Source organism: Engraulis encrasicolus, chromosome 16, assembly GCF_034702125.1.
Source record: "Engraulis encrasicolus isolate BLACKSEA-1 chromosome 16, IST_EnEncr_1.0, whole genome shotgun sequence".
In the NCBI taxonomy this organism is placed as follows: Eukaryota; Metazoa; Chordata; class Actinopteri; order Clupeiformes; family Engraulidae; genus Engraulis; species Engraulis encrasicolus.
Genome location: NC_085872.1, coordinates 42,143,767 through 42,160,930, shown reverse-complemented (window position 1 = coordinate 42,160,930; position 17,164 = coordinate 42,143,767). Strand labels below are relative to the sequence as shown.

The window sequence follows — 17,164 nt, the reverse complement described above, 5'->3', positions numbered from 1 at the left end:
TGAAAGGTAAAAAATGTGTATCTGTCATAACTGTGTCTTTTCAACGCAAAGGAAATGTCATGTAGTCACGACTCTTTTAAGCCATACAGTATGTCAATACCTCATCCCCCGTATGTAAAATGGAAGACATTGACACCCGGTGACACTTATCTTAGTATTCACGTCAGAGAGAGTAAAGAGAGAGAGGTTCCATTGACCCATTGTTTCCGGGTTCTATTATTGGGGGGGAAATCCCCCTTTAGGCAGACCTAGGCAGACCTAAGGACTGTTCTATTCAATGCTAGGAGCATTATGACACGCCCCTTTAGGCAGACCGGAACCTGGTCACGTTAGGTGCCCATAGAAACCTATTATGTTGGCATATCTCTATACTTCAAGAATCTCTGTTCACGTCACCCTCTCTGTATGTTGCTCCTACACAGCGGTTGGGCTTGTGTGCGTGGCAAAACACCGACCGACCAAGACTATGAATCTTTCTGTCCTAAGAAAACTCTTGTTTGCATGCAGATATACACTTCAGGGAGCAGCACTTCAGGGAGCTCGGCACAAAAGAGTGGCTTGCCAGGCTACACAAAGCAAAATGCATTTGCATGTTGGGTAATACTCGGCAAAGAGCCCCTCATTAAATCAGAAAGGAGAAGAGTGATGCCCACCCCTGTGGAGCATGCGTTTGCTAAATGAGACACAACCTTGTCAAAACACAACACAACACCAGAGCAATTTACATTTTAAAACACAGGGCGAAATGAACCACTATTATCATGAGAAACAAGACGGTGGTGTGTGTGTATGTGCATGTGCGCGTGTGTGCATGTGCGCGTACGTGTGTGCGCGTGTGTGTGTATGTGTGTGTGTGTGTGTATGTCTGTGTCTGTGTCTGTGTCTGTGTGTGTGTGTGTGTGTGTGTGTGTGTGTATGTGTGTGTGTGTGTGTATGTCTGTGTCTGTGTCTGTGTGTCTGTCCACGCACATATGTGTGTGGGTGGAGGGATTTATACAGTGTTTCTCTGCTCATGTGCAAATTTCTTTTCTTCATGAGGACAGAACTACATTGATTAACAAGTGATTGGTATAGGTAGCTGTCCATTCTGAACAGCATGTGGGAATGCAATTAGGCAACATGCAACCAAATATGCTCATACTGCTTCCTGAACATCTCGGAGGAGTTCAAGGTTTTGCATTTGCGTTTGATCCTAAAATACAATAATTGACTAAGCATTTCCAGAAGAAAAGTATAGGAAAATATTACATTAAAATAGAGTTACTTATAAAATAATGTGGAACTACGGGGCTAACTGCTGGTATTCTTTGTACAAAACTGTCCCAAGACACATAGCATGGAGTGAGATAAGACATATGGTCAATAATTCATCTGTACCATCCATCACATAGTGCTACATACTGCAATACAGTATAGATGACACGCTTTACTAGACATGGTTTACAAGATGCCTCAGTGGAAATGGGGTCTGCTGGGCTAAAGCCAACCTAATCATTAGTTTAACGCAGAGGAGACATGCACAAATATGCATTACAGATACAGGCACACACATGCAAGCACGCAGGTCAGGTGCCACACGCACGTGCACGCACGCACATGCACATATGCACATACACACAGAAGATCATTTACACACCAACTCACTCACACTCTGTCAGTTGGAAATTCTCTCACTCACTCCAGCTACTTCTCTGTCTGTCTGTCTGTCTGTCTGTCTGTCTGTCTGTCTGTCTGTCTGCCTGTCTGTCTGTCTGTCTGTCTGTCTGTCTGTCTGTCTCTCTCTCTCTCTCTCTCTCTCTCTCTCTCTCTCTCTCTCTCTCTCTCTCTCTCTCTCTCTCTCTCTCTCTCTCTCTCTCTCTCTCTCTCTCTCTCTCTCTCACACACACACACACACACACACACACACACACACACACACACACACACACACACACACACACACACACACACACACACACACACACAGCCTGAAGCCTGGGATGACGGCTGACTGGCTCAATCAATACTCTCTGTCTCAGGGAAAGACAGAGAGAGAGAGAGAGAGAGAGAGAGAGAGAGAGAGAGAGAGAGAGAGAGAGAGAGAGAGAGAGATGGAGAGAAACAGATGGAGCTTAAATCAGATGACGTCTCAAGTTCCACACCCCAAAAACACCAGCGAGCGCTGTCTCTCTCTCTCTCTCCATCTGACAGGCAGGCAGGCAGCACCTCCACACCTCCCGGCTCTAAGTGGGACGGATGAGAGGATGCCTCGCCGAATATGCCCTCGGTCATGACACCAAAATGGACTCCAATTCAATTATCACATCACTCACTGTAGTAAACACCTAGCTCCATGCACTTTCCCCCTCTCCTCTCTAGTCGGGATAGTCGGTGGTGTTTTTCTGGTGTCTCTACAAAATGTACTCATGTATCACCATGGCTGTTCTGCGTGGTAAAAAAATCTATATTTTGCAGGATACTTCATAATCACTTGATTTGACATTTTAAAATAAAAACGACTGAGCGTTCTAGGCAGATTTAACAGTTGACATTCAGTAATGTGTCACTGTTACTGATTTACTGAGTTACTGGTGTCAAATAATACTCTATTTTTCAAGTAGAAGAGTTTAGCTGTGGCAGCAATATGTGTATGCAAATTCATCATAGGGAAAATGATGGTCTATTTGTGCACTCACTTCCATAGTGGTCAGGTTACAGCGGTGGGTGCCTGCGAACCAGCCACTGCTAGAACACTGGTCAATGTCCACATCCTGCAGATTCACATCCACCCGCACGACCCCTCTGCAGAGAGAGAGAGAGAGAGAGAGAGAGAGAGAGAGAGAGAGAGAGAGAGAGAGAGAGAGAGAGAGGGAGAGATAGAGAGGGAGAGAGGGAGAGAAAGAGAGGCATTTTAGCAGTCTGGCTTCCAATTCTTCCAAGTAATGAATACATATAGGGAGGATATCTTGGAAAAGGATTAGGCAATGGCCTTGATAGAAAATACACTACTCAGCAGCAGTCCCATGTTGGAAATAAGCCAGCATAAAACATCTTTTTCAAGTTAAACACATTATAAATCGACGCATAAAAGGTTAATTTGTCATTCATGCATTAAAAAAATATATCAATAAATAATCATATTTACTGAAATAAAAAGGTTACACATAAATATGTCAAATTTTACAAAATGGAGTAGCATATACTACAGTATACACTGAAAATTGTAAAATTGTCAGATTTGACAACAAACAGAATTAAATAACGGATAATTTATTGCTTTTCTGGAATGCAAATGCTTTTTACATAGATATATCGTCTTTGTAAACTATGCCTTCTGTAAGTGCAAAGTTATTCCCTCAGCTCTAAAGGGTCAGTGGGAAGTGAAAGTAACCTGGTGCTTCACAGCATTGGCTTGGCTATGAATACGGGAGGCTATATGGGGCATCATTAGCTGGCCGTTAGACTGTAATAAAGCCTGGTGCGCCTGCAGCCTCTCTCATTAGAACAAGCCTAACCACAGCCAGACCAAAGTCGAGCCTTTTCAAAAGGACAGCCTTCTTACAGTAACTAACAGAAGTGCTGAAGGTCATTTTTCACTTACAGTGTATGAAGATGGGTAAGCACTACTGCCACTTTCTCTGCCTAGTGAGTGAGTCAGTGAGTGAGTGAGTGAGTGAGGGTTGTACTTTGGTTCTTGTATCACTAAAGGAATGTTGCATAAGAATTGAGAACTGGCAGACACCTACTATCCCAACCTCCTGTTTCTCAGGGGCTTTCGGGTTTTTCATTTGGTGTTTTTCAAATGCCAATATGTGCATTGTAACGCAACTAGCTAGTGTTATATCTGAGATTAGAACAACTCCTCAGCAGTTTTCAGTATCATTTGCCTCAGTTTGTCAGTGTTATATTCAGATTCAAGCATGTCACTTCACTTCACAGCTATTTTGTCAAAATATGAGTTGGGCCAAAATGAGGGCTGAGGGCTTTCGATGTATTTTGTAGCATTTCCTCGCATTTCCAAATGTCACATGCATAGGGTTTGCTGTCCTGGCAGTAACTGTAGCCTAAATCCATGTTTGTGATATTAAATGAGCAAGATAATACCACACAGGGACGCTATGGGGGAAAGCACAGCATATGCTTGTCGTTAAGCGAATCCAACCCCGTTGTTTTTTTTTCTGCTGTGGTGCCTCTGTCTTTGATGTGAAACATGGAGAGTCAGTCCTAACAGGCATATCAACGCAAAGGGGATAAAAAGAAAGGCTTAGCTCCGAATGACAGGCATTTGGGTGGATTCTACATGACAGTATAAGGTGCTGGCTGATACACCTACTTGTTTTTCACATGCTAGCTGGACAGTGCTAATATTTGTTCTGGGTTGCATCAGAAAACACCTGAGGGGAGGATGTGTGGAACAGCGTTTGCGATTATCCTTACACACATATTTATCCATTTTCCAAGTTCAGTTTAGAAGCCCCTCTGCTTGGACCCTCAAGGAAACCTTAGTGGGATAGCAACACAGTTGTATCTCTTTGATTTCCCTCCAAATCGACATCTCCTTCTGTTGAGAGTGGTTGCTGTCCAAAAGAACAGACTCGTAACCAAAACTGATGGCAGCACAGTCGCACAGCGCACAAACACCTTCTGTTTCACCACCACAACCAACCATTCGACAGAGGCTCTGTCTTCACTTGCTCACTCTCTCACATGCACACGCACACACACAAAGACACACACACACACACGCACACACACACGCACACACACACACACACACACACACACACACACACACACACACACACACACACACACACACACACACACACACACACACACACACACACACACACATTAGCACCCTGGATCGGGGTCTTGTAAGAGGAGGGTGTGGATGGAGATGCCAGCCCTCCCCCAGGGGAATTGGACCAAACACTTTGAGTGACAGGCGGGCTGGCTCATCTCCCCAAGACATGAGATGCAAAACAAGAATGCCAGCAACAACTACAACAACAGTGAAGCCTTAGTATATCTGACAATTATATGTATAAAACAAACCCTGACGGTAAGAAGGGTGGCATAATTAGCAAGCAATGTTCTCATTATTAGCATAATTAGCAACTAGAAAGTGAGGATCTTAGTAAAAAAAATGTTTTTTTTTGTGTTTACTTAAGGTACAGGCAAACAGTATATATTAAAATTCTGCTCTGTTATTTACGTGAATATGTCATTTTATTATTTCACTCACATACTAATAGTTCAGCAGAACCTGAGCTCGAAACGTGTGTAATGGGTCGGCAATATTCAGGGAATTACCTTCAATAGCCCATAACTGCATAATGGCCTGAACCTTTTCTCTGGTGGTCTTTGTGATGCTAAAATTCAATTAATAGGCATATTTCCCCTCCCAAGTCCGAAATGCCCAAGTCAGACTCAGATTCAACATAAGCTCTTGCTTCTGCTTGGTAGCCACATCTAATATCCATGTCCCATTCAGGTGAAAGATGTAAGGGGGCTCCTTTTCAAATTAAGCTATACAGATTCATCCAAGGTAACGTTTTTTTAATGTCTTTCAGCCTGCTGGAATGAGATTGGGACTTTTACTTTGAACCCGCTGACATGCCTCGACATCTGGAGCCACCCAATCAAAGGTCATCATGTCTGTGGTGTCATCATGTCAAAGCCCCAATATGGTGCCATTACCTTAATGGTGGTGTGTGAAGTGAGTGAACTTTAAAAGTCACCAGTAAGGATTCAGACAAGGTGGAGAAAAAAGCCATCAGGCCTTTCTGAGTCTCATCTGAGCCCCTTAGTCATTGCTCCTTCTGTTGTTGGTGCTGTTAGTCTCTCTCCCTCTCTCTCTCTCTCTCTCTCTCTCTCTCTCTCTCTCTCTCTCTCTCTCTCTAATCACAAAGTACACAGACGTCTCTCTCTCTCTCTCTCTCTCTCTCTCTCTCTCTCTCTCTCCATAAGCTGGGTGGCTGTGCTGAGCTTGTATGGCTAATAATGCCACATGGGGTCCTCAGTCTCGCTGTAAGCGTCTCTTCTGTGTAGTTAAAAGGCCTTGAGGAAATTGACAGGGAGAGAAAAGCCTTTCCTGTAGACATCAATGCAATTATCCCTTTGAAATTTGAACGCACAATCCCAACCTGACGTTTCAGCTCTGGTCTAGGGGCAAGGTGCACTGCCCAACATCTTTGTCTAGACTTTCTTGTAATACTCCCAAATCATTTGCTCTTTCACATTAAGCAGTAGAGCATCCGAAGAGGTTAGCCAACTGGCCAGTGACTCACTCTTTTATATATTGAGAAACTCCATTTACCCAGATGAAAACGAATCTTTGTATAATTTTCTGCTGCTAATGGGAATCCACATAATGGTAGGATTTATATGCTAATATAAAAACATACGCTCAGTGCAATCATACAAAGTCATAGCTCTTGGCTTGTTAAATTCATATTAAACTCATTCAAGTAAAGTCCAGTGAGTGTCAAGTTGCAGGTGTGGTGTATATCTTTCATCATTTATTTATGGGTGAATTGATTTTGGAATCACACAGACAGGGTTCTGTAAGATGACACGCCTGGTATTCTCCCTTTCCAGCACATCAACTTGGGAGGTGTGTATCTACAAAAGGTACCACATGAGCTACTGTGTCAGAAGATTAGTACGCAGGCACTGCGCATTGGCCTACCCTGTGTGTGTGCATGTGTGTGTGTGTGTGCGCGCAAAAGTCAAAAGTCAAAGTAGAAGTAAATTCATGGTGTAAGTCAGTGATTCTCAAAGTGTGGTCCGGGGACCACTGGTGGTCCGCAACAGAGCTCAGGTGGTCCACGAGGGGTTTTTCTACTTTTCCAAGACAAGCTAGCAGTAGGCTATATTTGTGACATTATTTCAAAGCCATGCATAGCTGTCCTATTTCCACAACAAGATAGGCTTGTAAATGTTAATTAAAAATAAGTGATCTGCATCGAAAGCAGCAGTGTCAAATAAGCACCCGCCAACTGTGCATTCAGTTGACAGGTGGTCCCTGAACATTTTTGGGGAGGAAAAGTGGTCCTTGGCTTGAAAAAGTCTGAGGAACACTGGTGTCAGTAAAACACCAGTACATCATATTGCATAGTTGGCACACTGGTTACTCCACATGCCTATTGAGGTAGATAAACTGTGTTCTTACTGAAAAACACTAAAAACCTACAAAATCTGCCACAAATTCGATCCCAACCAGGAGTGGATTTCTCGAAACCAAAGTTGCTTACTACATTAGTTACTTTGTGGTTTTCAATGCGTTTTCCCATTGGCAACTACCGAAGTTGCTAACAGGCTAACAACTTCTCTTTTGAGAAATGCACCCCAGATCATCTCAGCTGATCATGGCACAGTTACTGTGTATACTAGTTACTTGGTGAAGTCACCTGAGTTGGAAGGAACTGTAGCACATTTGATTATTTGCAATTTGTTTACCCTTTCTGTCATTCTATGTAAATCAGAGGTCATTATCACATACAATGGAAGAACTATCTAGTTCCATGTGAAGATTTCCTTTTGTAGTAATAGACTTGTATTTTGGATATCAACTGTTTCTACAATGAATGTATCTATATTCGAAGGTGAAGTGAGCTTCTTTGCAGGTAGGGGACCATACATTCACCAGCATCAGTGTACTTATTATCCGAAGGTGTAATACTAAATTAGTCTATAGTTAATTGTGCTTATACAGCACTCCAGTGGCCTAACCTTCCCACCCACAAAGCCACAGTCAAAAGCATTTCCCAATTAATTTAGTATGGATATGATTAGCCTAGGCTAGCACTCAGATGCAGCACCAGCTAGTGAGTGAACAGTGATACTTTAATGCTACCATGAGCAAAAATAGGTACACTATGTGGGTGGGCCTGCACTGTCCAGTACCCACAACTGTTTAGGACTGATATGAGCAAATGTGTAAATCAATCGAGCAGCAGGAGAAGACTGATGACCCCCCCCCCCCCCCCATCTCTCTCTCTCTCTCTCAGTCAGCAGGCGGTAATAACACCTCCCCAGAACTGTCCTTCTGATATCACGATCTTTGGTGTTCCTTTATAGTTTTAAAATAGAAAAATACAGTACAGTAGAATTGTTCAGAGTGGTGTTTCTGTGGTGGCATACCTGAACTCTGGGGCCGAGTTAGCCCTCAAACCATAGAAACCGGCCGACAAAGTCAGAAGCCAGAATGGGACAAAGTTTCCGTTCTCGCATTCTAGGTAGGGGGCAGACCACTTGATCTGATCTTTATCAAGTAAGTAGCCTTCTTGGGTGCCTCTGGCATCTCTGCTCACGCCTCTACGGAAACCGTGAGGCTTTCTCCGGTCCCTGAATTCATTGTACCACTCTGAATCCGGCGTCCTGTTTTTAAGGCGATGGGCAGCAGCAGACGACGACAGGTCTTGAAGAACTATATCCGTGTCTGTTCTTGTCGCTTGGAGAAGAACGTGAGGGCCGGGTGTGGAGGACTCTGCGTGAAAGGAAACCACTGCCCGGTGGATTTTGGGGTCTCCCTCCAGCATGCTCCTGACCAGCGCGTGATACCACTGAATGTCGCCTCGCACCGTCTGCTCTCTGGACCTGTTCGCTTGTAGAAGCATGTTTAAGAAGTTCGTGGCATGCGCCATAGTATCCAAAACACTGTGGAGAGAGTAGTGAGAGGCGACCAGGGAACCACCGCGCAGGCTACTCAACTCGTACCGCCGTGAGCAGTTCACATGCTCCAGGGTTGCAGAGTCTCCCGTGTGAAGAAAAGCGGTCACCACCCTGGGCAGGTCCTCCTCAATTTTGTGCGCGACCACCGTGCGTTCAGTGACGGGCTTGTTAAACAGCGTTGGGTGGTATTGCGGGTCACGATTGTTTGGCGTCTTGGTCTCCGAATCTTTGTCGTTGTCAGACCACTCCACATATCCAAAATTAGAGCTAAATGCCAATCCTATTCGTAGGAGCAGGTATATCAGAAGAATACCCATGCCGTCTCGCCTTCTTGCCAGATTGGAACTCCGATTTAGTTCACATCTAGTCTGTTGGGTTCCCCATATCTGACAGTAGCAAAACTTGAGATCTTCTTAACTGACCAGATAATCTTTAAAGAAAAGTTGGCGGACATCAGTCGTATACGTTTTTCCCCCTCACATATAACTGACGACATTCAAAACGGATCGAGTCGCTTACATGCTGTCAGCTGCTTTAGTTTAGTCGCATGATTCACCACTGACCGCCTCCTTCCTTCTTCTGGTGTGTGTGACAAACAGATGTTTACCAGTCTTCCAAGAGAGCCAAGAAAACACGTTCTCGCTACTGGTTTTCTGCCCACCGCGCCTTCTCAGATGCTGCGATGGGAGAATATAGCCTGCTAGAACCTCAGAGACAGCTGGAACGGAGTGCTCTCGTAGGCTACCCAGTTTCTTCATGGTACACACCAGGACAGTTTACCAGTCGTAGACTTGCCAGTGGCCGCTTCTTCTGTCAATCACGAAACTGGGTGGATGCTTCAGAAAACTGGAGGAGCTGTCCAGTGCTGAAATTGGCGCGTGTGCCGTTCAAAATCAGAAATGAAAATCGTATTTTTAAACATAAACAGACAATGTACGATATTTTGCTAATATGGATATTGTCGTTATTGAAACGTCATTTGGACAATTGAAACGAAATTATGTTGATTTATTTCCCACCATCAGAGTAAATTGACTAAATTTCGCCTCGTGGATTTATTTTTCTGAAGTTTTGGCTTTGACGACCAACAAAGCCTACGGCAACTGCAAATTCAATTACATTCCCCCTCCCATTTCCTACCCTATTCCAAAATAATGGTCCAAATATACATCAGTATCACAGTGCCGTGCCAGGTAGCCAATACATTTTTTCCAAGATGGCGCTCATTACCTCTCCGCCCTCTCTGCAAGAGGCTGCCCTGAACTGGACTGATAGGAGCCTACACTGACCTTGCTGCCCACCCCACCCCTCCACTGGAGGACCAGAGGAGGATGCCCAGACTGTCTCTCTTACCATGACCCTACACAGGACCCCCCAACACTCTCTCTCTCTCACACACACACACACACACACACACACACACACACACACACACACACACACACACACACACACACTGGTCACTAGTTACTACTAGTCACAGTACAGGTGGACTCTAATTTCGCTGTATGTTTTACTTTGAAATTTTGTGCATGTGACAAACTCCTTGTGTCTTTTTTCCGACATGTCAATATTTTGAACTTCAATATTCGTTACAAACTGGGCTACAAAGGCAACAATTTACCAACTCTGTGAGTGAGGCTGACTAGATTTGTCATATTATCTCAAGTCATATTGTTTTCAATTTTGTTATCACGATTTACATGCTATTTCATGGTTGAGTCAAGCTATTTTCTAGTGTAGGTATCCTAATGTTCCACTCTAGATTCCATAATATGGTTACCGCTGGTTTTAATTTCAAAATAAAAGGAAATACATGCTTCTGATTAAGACTCTGTGACAGTATTCCAAATTGCATTGTTAAAATACTGTCTGTGGATTAAGTAAACCTTCTCCTTATCTGACCACAGACATGCAACATAATGCAACATATTACTGTGCATAATACACTCCCCAATAAATGGAATTCAAAGCAATTAACCTAATCATAAATTAAATTGACAATATCTTAATTGAGAACAATTATACACATGGCTTGATACATACAGTAGCTCCCTGGCTCATCTGGCCTGCCAACTTCAAGTCCAGAGGGTGGCGGTAATGCACAGTTTTTTAAATGTATTTTTGGGGGCTTTTTTGGCCTTTATTATTTCAAGACAGTGTGAGAGTAGACAGGAAATGATTGGGAGAGAGAGATGGGGCAGGGCCGGGAAATGACCCCGGCCGGATTCGAACCGGGGTCCCCGTGAGCAATGTAAGCCCAAATGTGGGGGGCTTAGCGTGCTGCGCCACAGCCCCCCCGTAATGCACAGTTACTTTAGCTGTCAATCACCCAAAAAACCCAAACCAAAAGGGAAGTCTTGTGTAGGCTACTTGGGTACCCAACTTTTGCTTCTGCCTGCATCCTTTCCCAACCCTACCCTGTATCTCTCTCCCACCATTTTCCTATCACACCTAATATACTGTATATATATCCTGAAAGGGTTTTGGAATTTACTGGTTCTGGGAAGACTACTGCTGTGTTTTTGTCTCACTGTACAAAAAAGAAATATATAAAAAATGTTTGACCACTTGCTGTATACGCCGTCTATAGAGTTATTTGCAATCGGGTGGATTGAAGAGGTTAGGGCTAAGTAGCCTATAATGTCATACTGTATGCTCTTGACTACACTTTAAAAAATGCCTGTTGAAATTACGGCAAAAAACTGTCAAATTGCAACAGTCAGTGACCGTAAAATATAAAACAGTTTATCTCTGTACTAAATATGGCAAGCTACTATTTAGTCAAAAAGCGCTACATAACTTTATTTTTGACAGGTGTCATATGTAGAAAATACTGGACTGTTCTCTGTAAACGAAGATATTGGAAAATACCGTTAAGTGAGATGAAGTAGTCAAGAAACGGTACATAACTTTATTTTTCACTGGTGTCAATATGTAGAAAATACTGAACTGTTCACTGAAAAGAAAATATTGGAAAATACCGTTAAGTGAAGATGAAGTAGTCAAGAAACGGTACATGACTTTATTTTTCACTGGTGTACACATATGTACACAGCAAATTTGCCAGAGTTCGATTGATCAGAGTTAGACTGGTGTTCAGCCAAAATCTAAACATCAAGAGTTGCAGCAACACTACAGAGTGTTATTTGACTCCTCTGGATCCGAGTTGTTGAGCTAAGAGAGCTAGAGAGTTAATGTTTAACTCCCTTGAGAATTATGAAAAACATGCCTCCCCAATTTTAAAATGTTTTGGCAACATGAGCAGCCATTTTTGTTGAGTCCCCTATAAGTGAACCAAACTCAATCCTCTGTTAGTGAACCAAATTGTGAACCAACAGACAAAGAACTCTGTTCTGCTTTTCTTCACATTGTGTATACTACAAAAAGTAGGTGCTCTTTCTGGTCGTGTTAGGCTTTTTGTCCTCTTTAATCCAATAGATATCTTGTGATTGCACTTGCTCCAGGTGTAACTTGTCAAACCACTGATAGGCTGGTTGTAACAGGCAGAGTTTGATGTCAACACGCTATTTGATTTGTAGCCATCAATGAGTATTAACTTAGAGTACAACCCTCTGCATGTGTTGTAGTTCATCCTGCGAAAAATTCTCCACCGCAATAATTTTTTCCCTTATTGGACTTTGAGGCTTTGCCATCAGAGTTTTCGATTGAGAGGCAAATTGACACGGTAAACCTCTTCAAAATTCAGAATATCTTTTTTTTCATTCCTCCTACCCAACAGAAAGCAATGGAGGTTATAATGAATTGAATATTAATTACTCCACAGAAAACATATTGCCTGTCTGCTTGGCTCCAGGTGCCTCCACGTTGTAGATTTGACAACAATGAAGCTGGCAACTGAATAAACTGTGCAACAGTTAAGGACTGCAAATGGCAACAGTTTGCACATTTTGCAGTAATTCACTGTAACTTATTATTTATCCGATAACAGCCTACAGTTTAGCCTCATTTAATGTGTAAAATATACCTATAGGCTAGTATAATCTGAAAAAATCTACCTGGGACAGTAATCCCTTGAGCTCTTAGAAGTAGCCCAGTCTATTTGAAACTGTCATTCTACCCCATCCAAATCAATCTATCAATCAATTCCTGACCTCACCTGAGTGCTAAGGGCTGTCATGCAATGATTAACTTACTGCCTGCACCTGCCAAATGCTTCATCACTCGGGTCACATGGTTCACTTGAACATGTATTTAAACAGGGACATTGTACTGCATTGTACTGCTGACTGGTTGCTAGCTAGCTAGCTGGCTGGCTGGCTGTAAGGCCGGCTGGCCGGCTGACCGGCTGCTGGCCTGCCCTCACCTGGCCGGCCCGGCTAGCAGGTCACGTTGTAAGGGTGGCTGCATGGTGGCTTGCTAACTAGCTTGTTTGTTAGCTTGCTTGCCCCGCTAGCTTTGGCCTTCATTTTCCTTAAGGTTATTTTCAGGCCTTTTTTAAATAAAGAATGGATTTGCATACCCTTCATTGATGATACTAGACTGGTCCACCTGCCTACACTAGACAATCTGGCAATTGGGCATTTATTTAGGTATCTAATTAAGTTGATGTTTATTGGACTCCAATGAGTAGAATCAGTCTAATCAGTTGTCTGTGATTGCAACTCTATAATTGGACTCACCTGAGTAGAATCAGTCCAATCAGTTGTCTGATTGTAACTCTATAATTGAACTACCTGAGTGTAATCAGTCCAATCAGTTGTCTGATTGTAACTCTATAATTGAACTCACCTGAATATAATCTGTCCAATCTGTTTTGGCAACCACTGCTGCCATAATTTTACCGTAAAATGTAAAAAAAATAATACCGTTATTTATTTAACGGTAGGCTTTGGCAACCACTGCTGCCATAATCTTACCGTAAAATGTAAAAAGGAAATATACCGTTATTTGTTTAAAGGTAGACTCTGGCAACCACTGCTGCCAGCAATTTTCCGTAAAAACAACAGTTCTTTTTTTACTGTGTAGCATTTTGAATGGCAAGTCACTGTATAGTATAGACTCAACCTACTTTATGATGTCCTTCAAAGTCTTTACAGATTGCCTCAGCAAGATATACTTTCTTTCTTATGGTTCCATCATACTCAGGTATTGAGGGAAATGAGGCTGCAGACCACTCTGAAGCATGACACTCAGTGTGACAGAACTGAAGACCGTTATAATTTGGAAAATATAGTTGGTGGCCAGTGATGGATTTAGCAATGGGGGGGGGGGGGGGGGGTCTAGGGGCCCTGCAGGAGGGGCCCAAGACAGTTGCCTATACCCCGGCTTCTATTGTAAAACCGCACCTATTTGTGGCAGAGGCATTGGGGCAGGGAAAATAAGGGCAGTTTTCTAAGCACAATAATAAAAAAACAGGTTCCCAGAAGACTGGCTAACTGGAGCAGGAGAGAAGAGTAAATCATACCAAGACTCAGGGCAGGGCACGCTGGATTAAATCATGGTCTTCACATCATTGGCAATGGCAAGCATGCCACAGGTCACCATTAACTGCTGCAAAAGGGAGACTGTCCAGCACGCTATGTTGGAATGCAAAGCATGCTGTGTACACAGAGAAGTTTTCTACCAGAAGAGTTTATATGGGACACCAGTGTCACTGTTGAGAGATTTCTTGTTTTGTTCTGTACCGTCAGCTTGGAGATTTCTTTGATGTTCTTCAAGAACACATATCTTTTTTTTGACTGAATTTAGTTCATTTATTTATTTAGTTTTTTTTTTCTTCTGTCCCTTCTCTATTCAAGCTCCAGATCCCACGGTAGGTCTATTATGGTACAGTTTGTGATGGTAATGCACCATGCTGAATTCAAACGGCCAACGAAGAGGGAGAATATTGAGCGTGTGGGTAAAAAGATAAGCAGTAGTTACTGCTGTGGATAAATGGGCAATAAATGGAGCTTCAGAATACCAATACAAAAAGTCCAAGACAATGGTCTCTTCCAGAAAGCTGGTTACAGGATATAAAGGTCACACTATCTAGTCTTGAATTGGAGAGACAGAGTCATCCCAGAAGTTAGAATTGAAGTCAGTATGAAAGTTACTGATGATTTAAGTTTCTACACAGCCGACAAGTGTGGAGGAGATTCGTTCTGGTTCAATCCAATTCTTGTATGCAGTCATTGCCTCTGTCTCTTGTTCAGCGCTGACCACCAACCTGGCAGTAATCCTCTAGACAAGAAGACATGTTCAATTTACTGATATTTTCCCAAGAGCTGGAGTTAAGTTGACATTTGTATGGGTGCCTGCTCACTTAAGTGTGGCAGGCAATGAATTTGTGGACAGATAAGAAGGCTGCTGATACCATAGATAGGCTTAGAGGTTAACTACAGCAAATCAGACGACAAAAGCATAGTCAGGAGTAAGTGAGACATGGTAAACCATATGGGGCAGAGGGCAGACTGGAAGACACATGATGTTCATGGCCTTATAGCAGTGGTTCTTAACCTGGGGTGCGGGCACCCCCTGGGGGTGTGCCAGAGATTTCAGGGGGTGCGCAGAATTTTGTTTGTGTTGAGGTTGTGACAAGTGAACATTATAATTAGGCCAAATCAAAACGAAATTAAAACCTGTTTTGGTCCCCATGTCAAGACATTAAGGTATTGATTAATGTCTCAAGCAAAAATCATTGTAATTAATCACTTAAATCGTTTTTTAGAGCCTATACACATATAGAGGTTTGGATTGGGGGTGCGCGACTTGTCTTGGGCACAGGTAACGGGGTGCTTTGAGAAAAAAAGGTTAAGAACCACTGCCTTATAGGATGGCGTTGAACTTCAAACTTCAACAACTTAGCAATAATGAAGAAACATGCTGATGGAAAATGTAGCCTGTGGTTTTTGGTAGCCCAGTATGTGTTCTGTCACTTCTCCAAGTACCAGGAAGAAAGGATAACAATGCAGTTTTTTTCTATTGGTTTGGCTCATGTCATGTCTTGAAATCGAAATAACATTCCTATAACTAAAAGGTCATTTGGCCAAACTCTTTCACAGTTCTGCATAACATTTAAGATAGCTTGCTAAATTCCATGTCTCCCACAACTGCTCATTCATGCTTCAGAAAACACCCTGCTTTGTGCTTTCCGATATAAATTGCCAGTACCATAACAATTGCATAGATCCTTTTCAAATGCTTTGGCTCATCTTCATTTATTTTGTTCTTTTGCCAAACTGGATAGCACAACAGCATGGATCATTATCACACGCTGACATGTCTCCAAAAACGTTTTACAATGTGTCAAAGCTAAATTCCTTTCTCACATAAATAAGCAGCGCCTCCAAAATGCAAGTCAAAAAAGCATAACAAATAAAATGTATCTTTTTCTTTCTTTCTGTCTTTCTTTCTTCTTCTTTTTTTTTTTACAAACTAGTCGGCTGACTGTCAATTACGGTCATGAATTTAGGCTACTGTATCAACTATTCTATGGAATTATGACAACATTTGGGCAGACTATTTCGCATACAGTAGATGACTTCCACTGGAAATCGTGCCGACATGTTTTTGGAGAGAACAACCATTGGATTGAGAATGGGCTAATCAGTTGAGATAAGCGTGATCTATTTATTTGAGAAATGTGGGCTCATTGTGTAAGCTGCTGTATGCTACTTTGGTTTTTATTCAAAGCAAGCAACTTAGTGTTAGTACAGGGTATTGGTTACAGTCCCTGCTGCGGTGGTGTGGGGTTGCATGCCTTGCTCAGGGGCACCTTAGACATGGTTGTAGATGTATGGAGGGGGGAGCGTGGGATTCACACCTGCAACCCTCTGGTCTAAAGAGCAACTCTCTTACTGTACCATTTGGCCACAGCTGGGGTACAACCCAGTCAGGCAGGCAATGCAGTGGCCCACTCTCCTGTTACCACTGGTGTTGGTGATCCTGTCCTCCTGGTTGAAGGTGAAGATTGTGCACATCCCAGGAAAAGGTGCAGGACAAAGGCTGACTGTAGTTTTCAAAGTGAGAGGTCCGCACACTTAAAATCCTTTTTGTTTTCTTTTATTGCCTCATGGCTGGATTACGTTTCGACTTCACAGTCTTCATCAGATTCTCCTAAGGAGGGTAACAAAAGAAAACAAAAAGGATTTGAAGTGTACGTACGACCTCTCACTTCCATCCTGTCCTCCTTGTCTTGGGCTAAGATGCCAGCTTGTACTGCCCACAGCAGACCCTCCATGTACAGCTATGGCACCCTGGAAACATCTGAAAATCCCATTACATAAAAAAACAGTCATTGTTATCTTATGCAAGTTTCTGGGTTTACACTTCTGGCAGAACCAGTTGGCACAACTTTGAGTTGAGAACAAACACGAAGTTACATGCTGAACATTTTGAAAAAAAAAAACCCCCAGAAAATATAATAATATGAAAGTGCCAAAAACATGCCAACATTCCAAGCTTTGATTTATGTTCATGGCTGATTGAGCAGCCCTTTTATGTGGTACATGTTATATTGCAAAGGGGGAAACCCAGGTCAAACCCAGGTCTCCATGTTGTA

The 17,164-nt window shown here is 42.8% G+C and overlaps 1 protein-coding gene across 1 annotated transcript in view; it reads right to left on the bottom strand.

The window, feature by feature from the left end:
• The window catches only part of gpr158b (G protein-coupled receptor 158b), a 53,986-nt gene extending 45,011 nt beyond the window's left edge, over window positions 1–8,975 (bottom strand). The window contains exons 1-2 of the mRNA XM_063220487.1: window positions 8,128–8,975; window positions 2,676–2,781 (exon numbers count right to left, since the gene is read on the bottom strand). Of these exons, the coding sequence (XP_063076557.1) occupies window positions 2,676–2,781; window positions 8,128–8,975 (954 nt within the window). The remainder of the gene's footprint in view (window positions 1–2,675; window positions 2,782–8,127) is intronic.
• Between the last annotated feature and the right edge of the window lie 8,189 nt (window positions 8,976–17,164).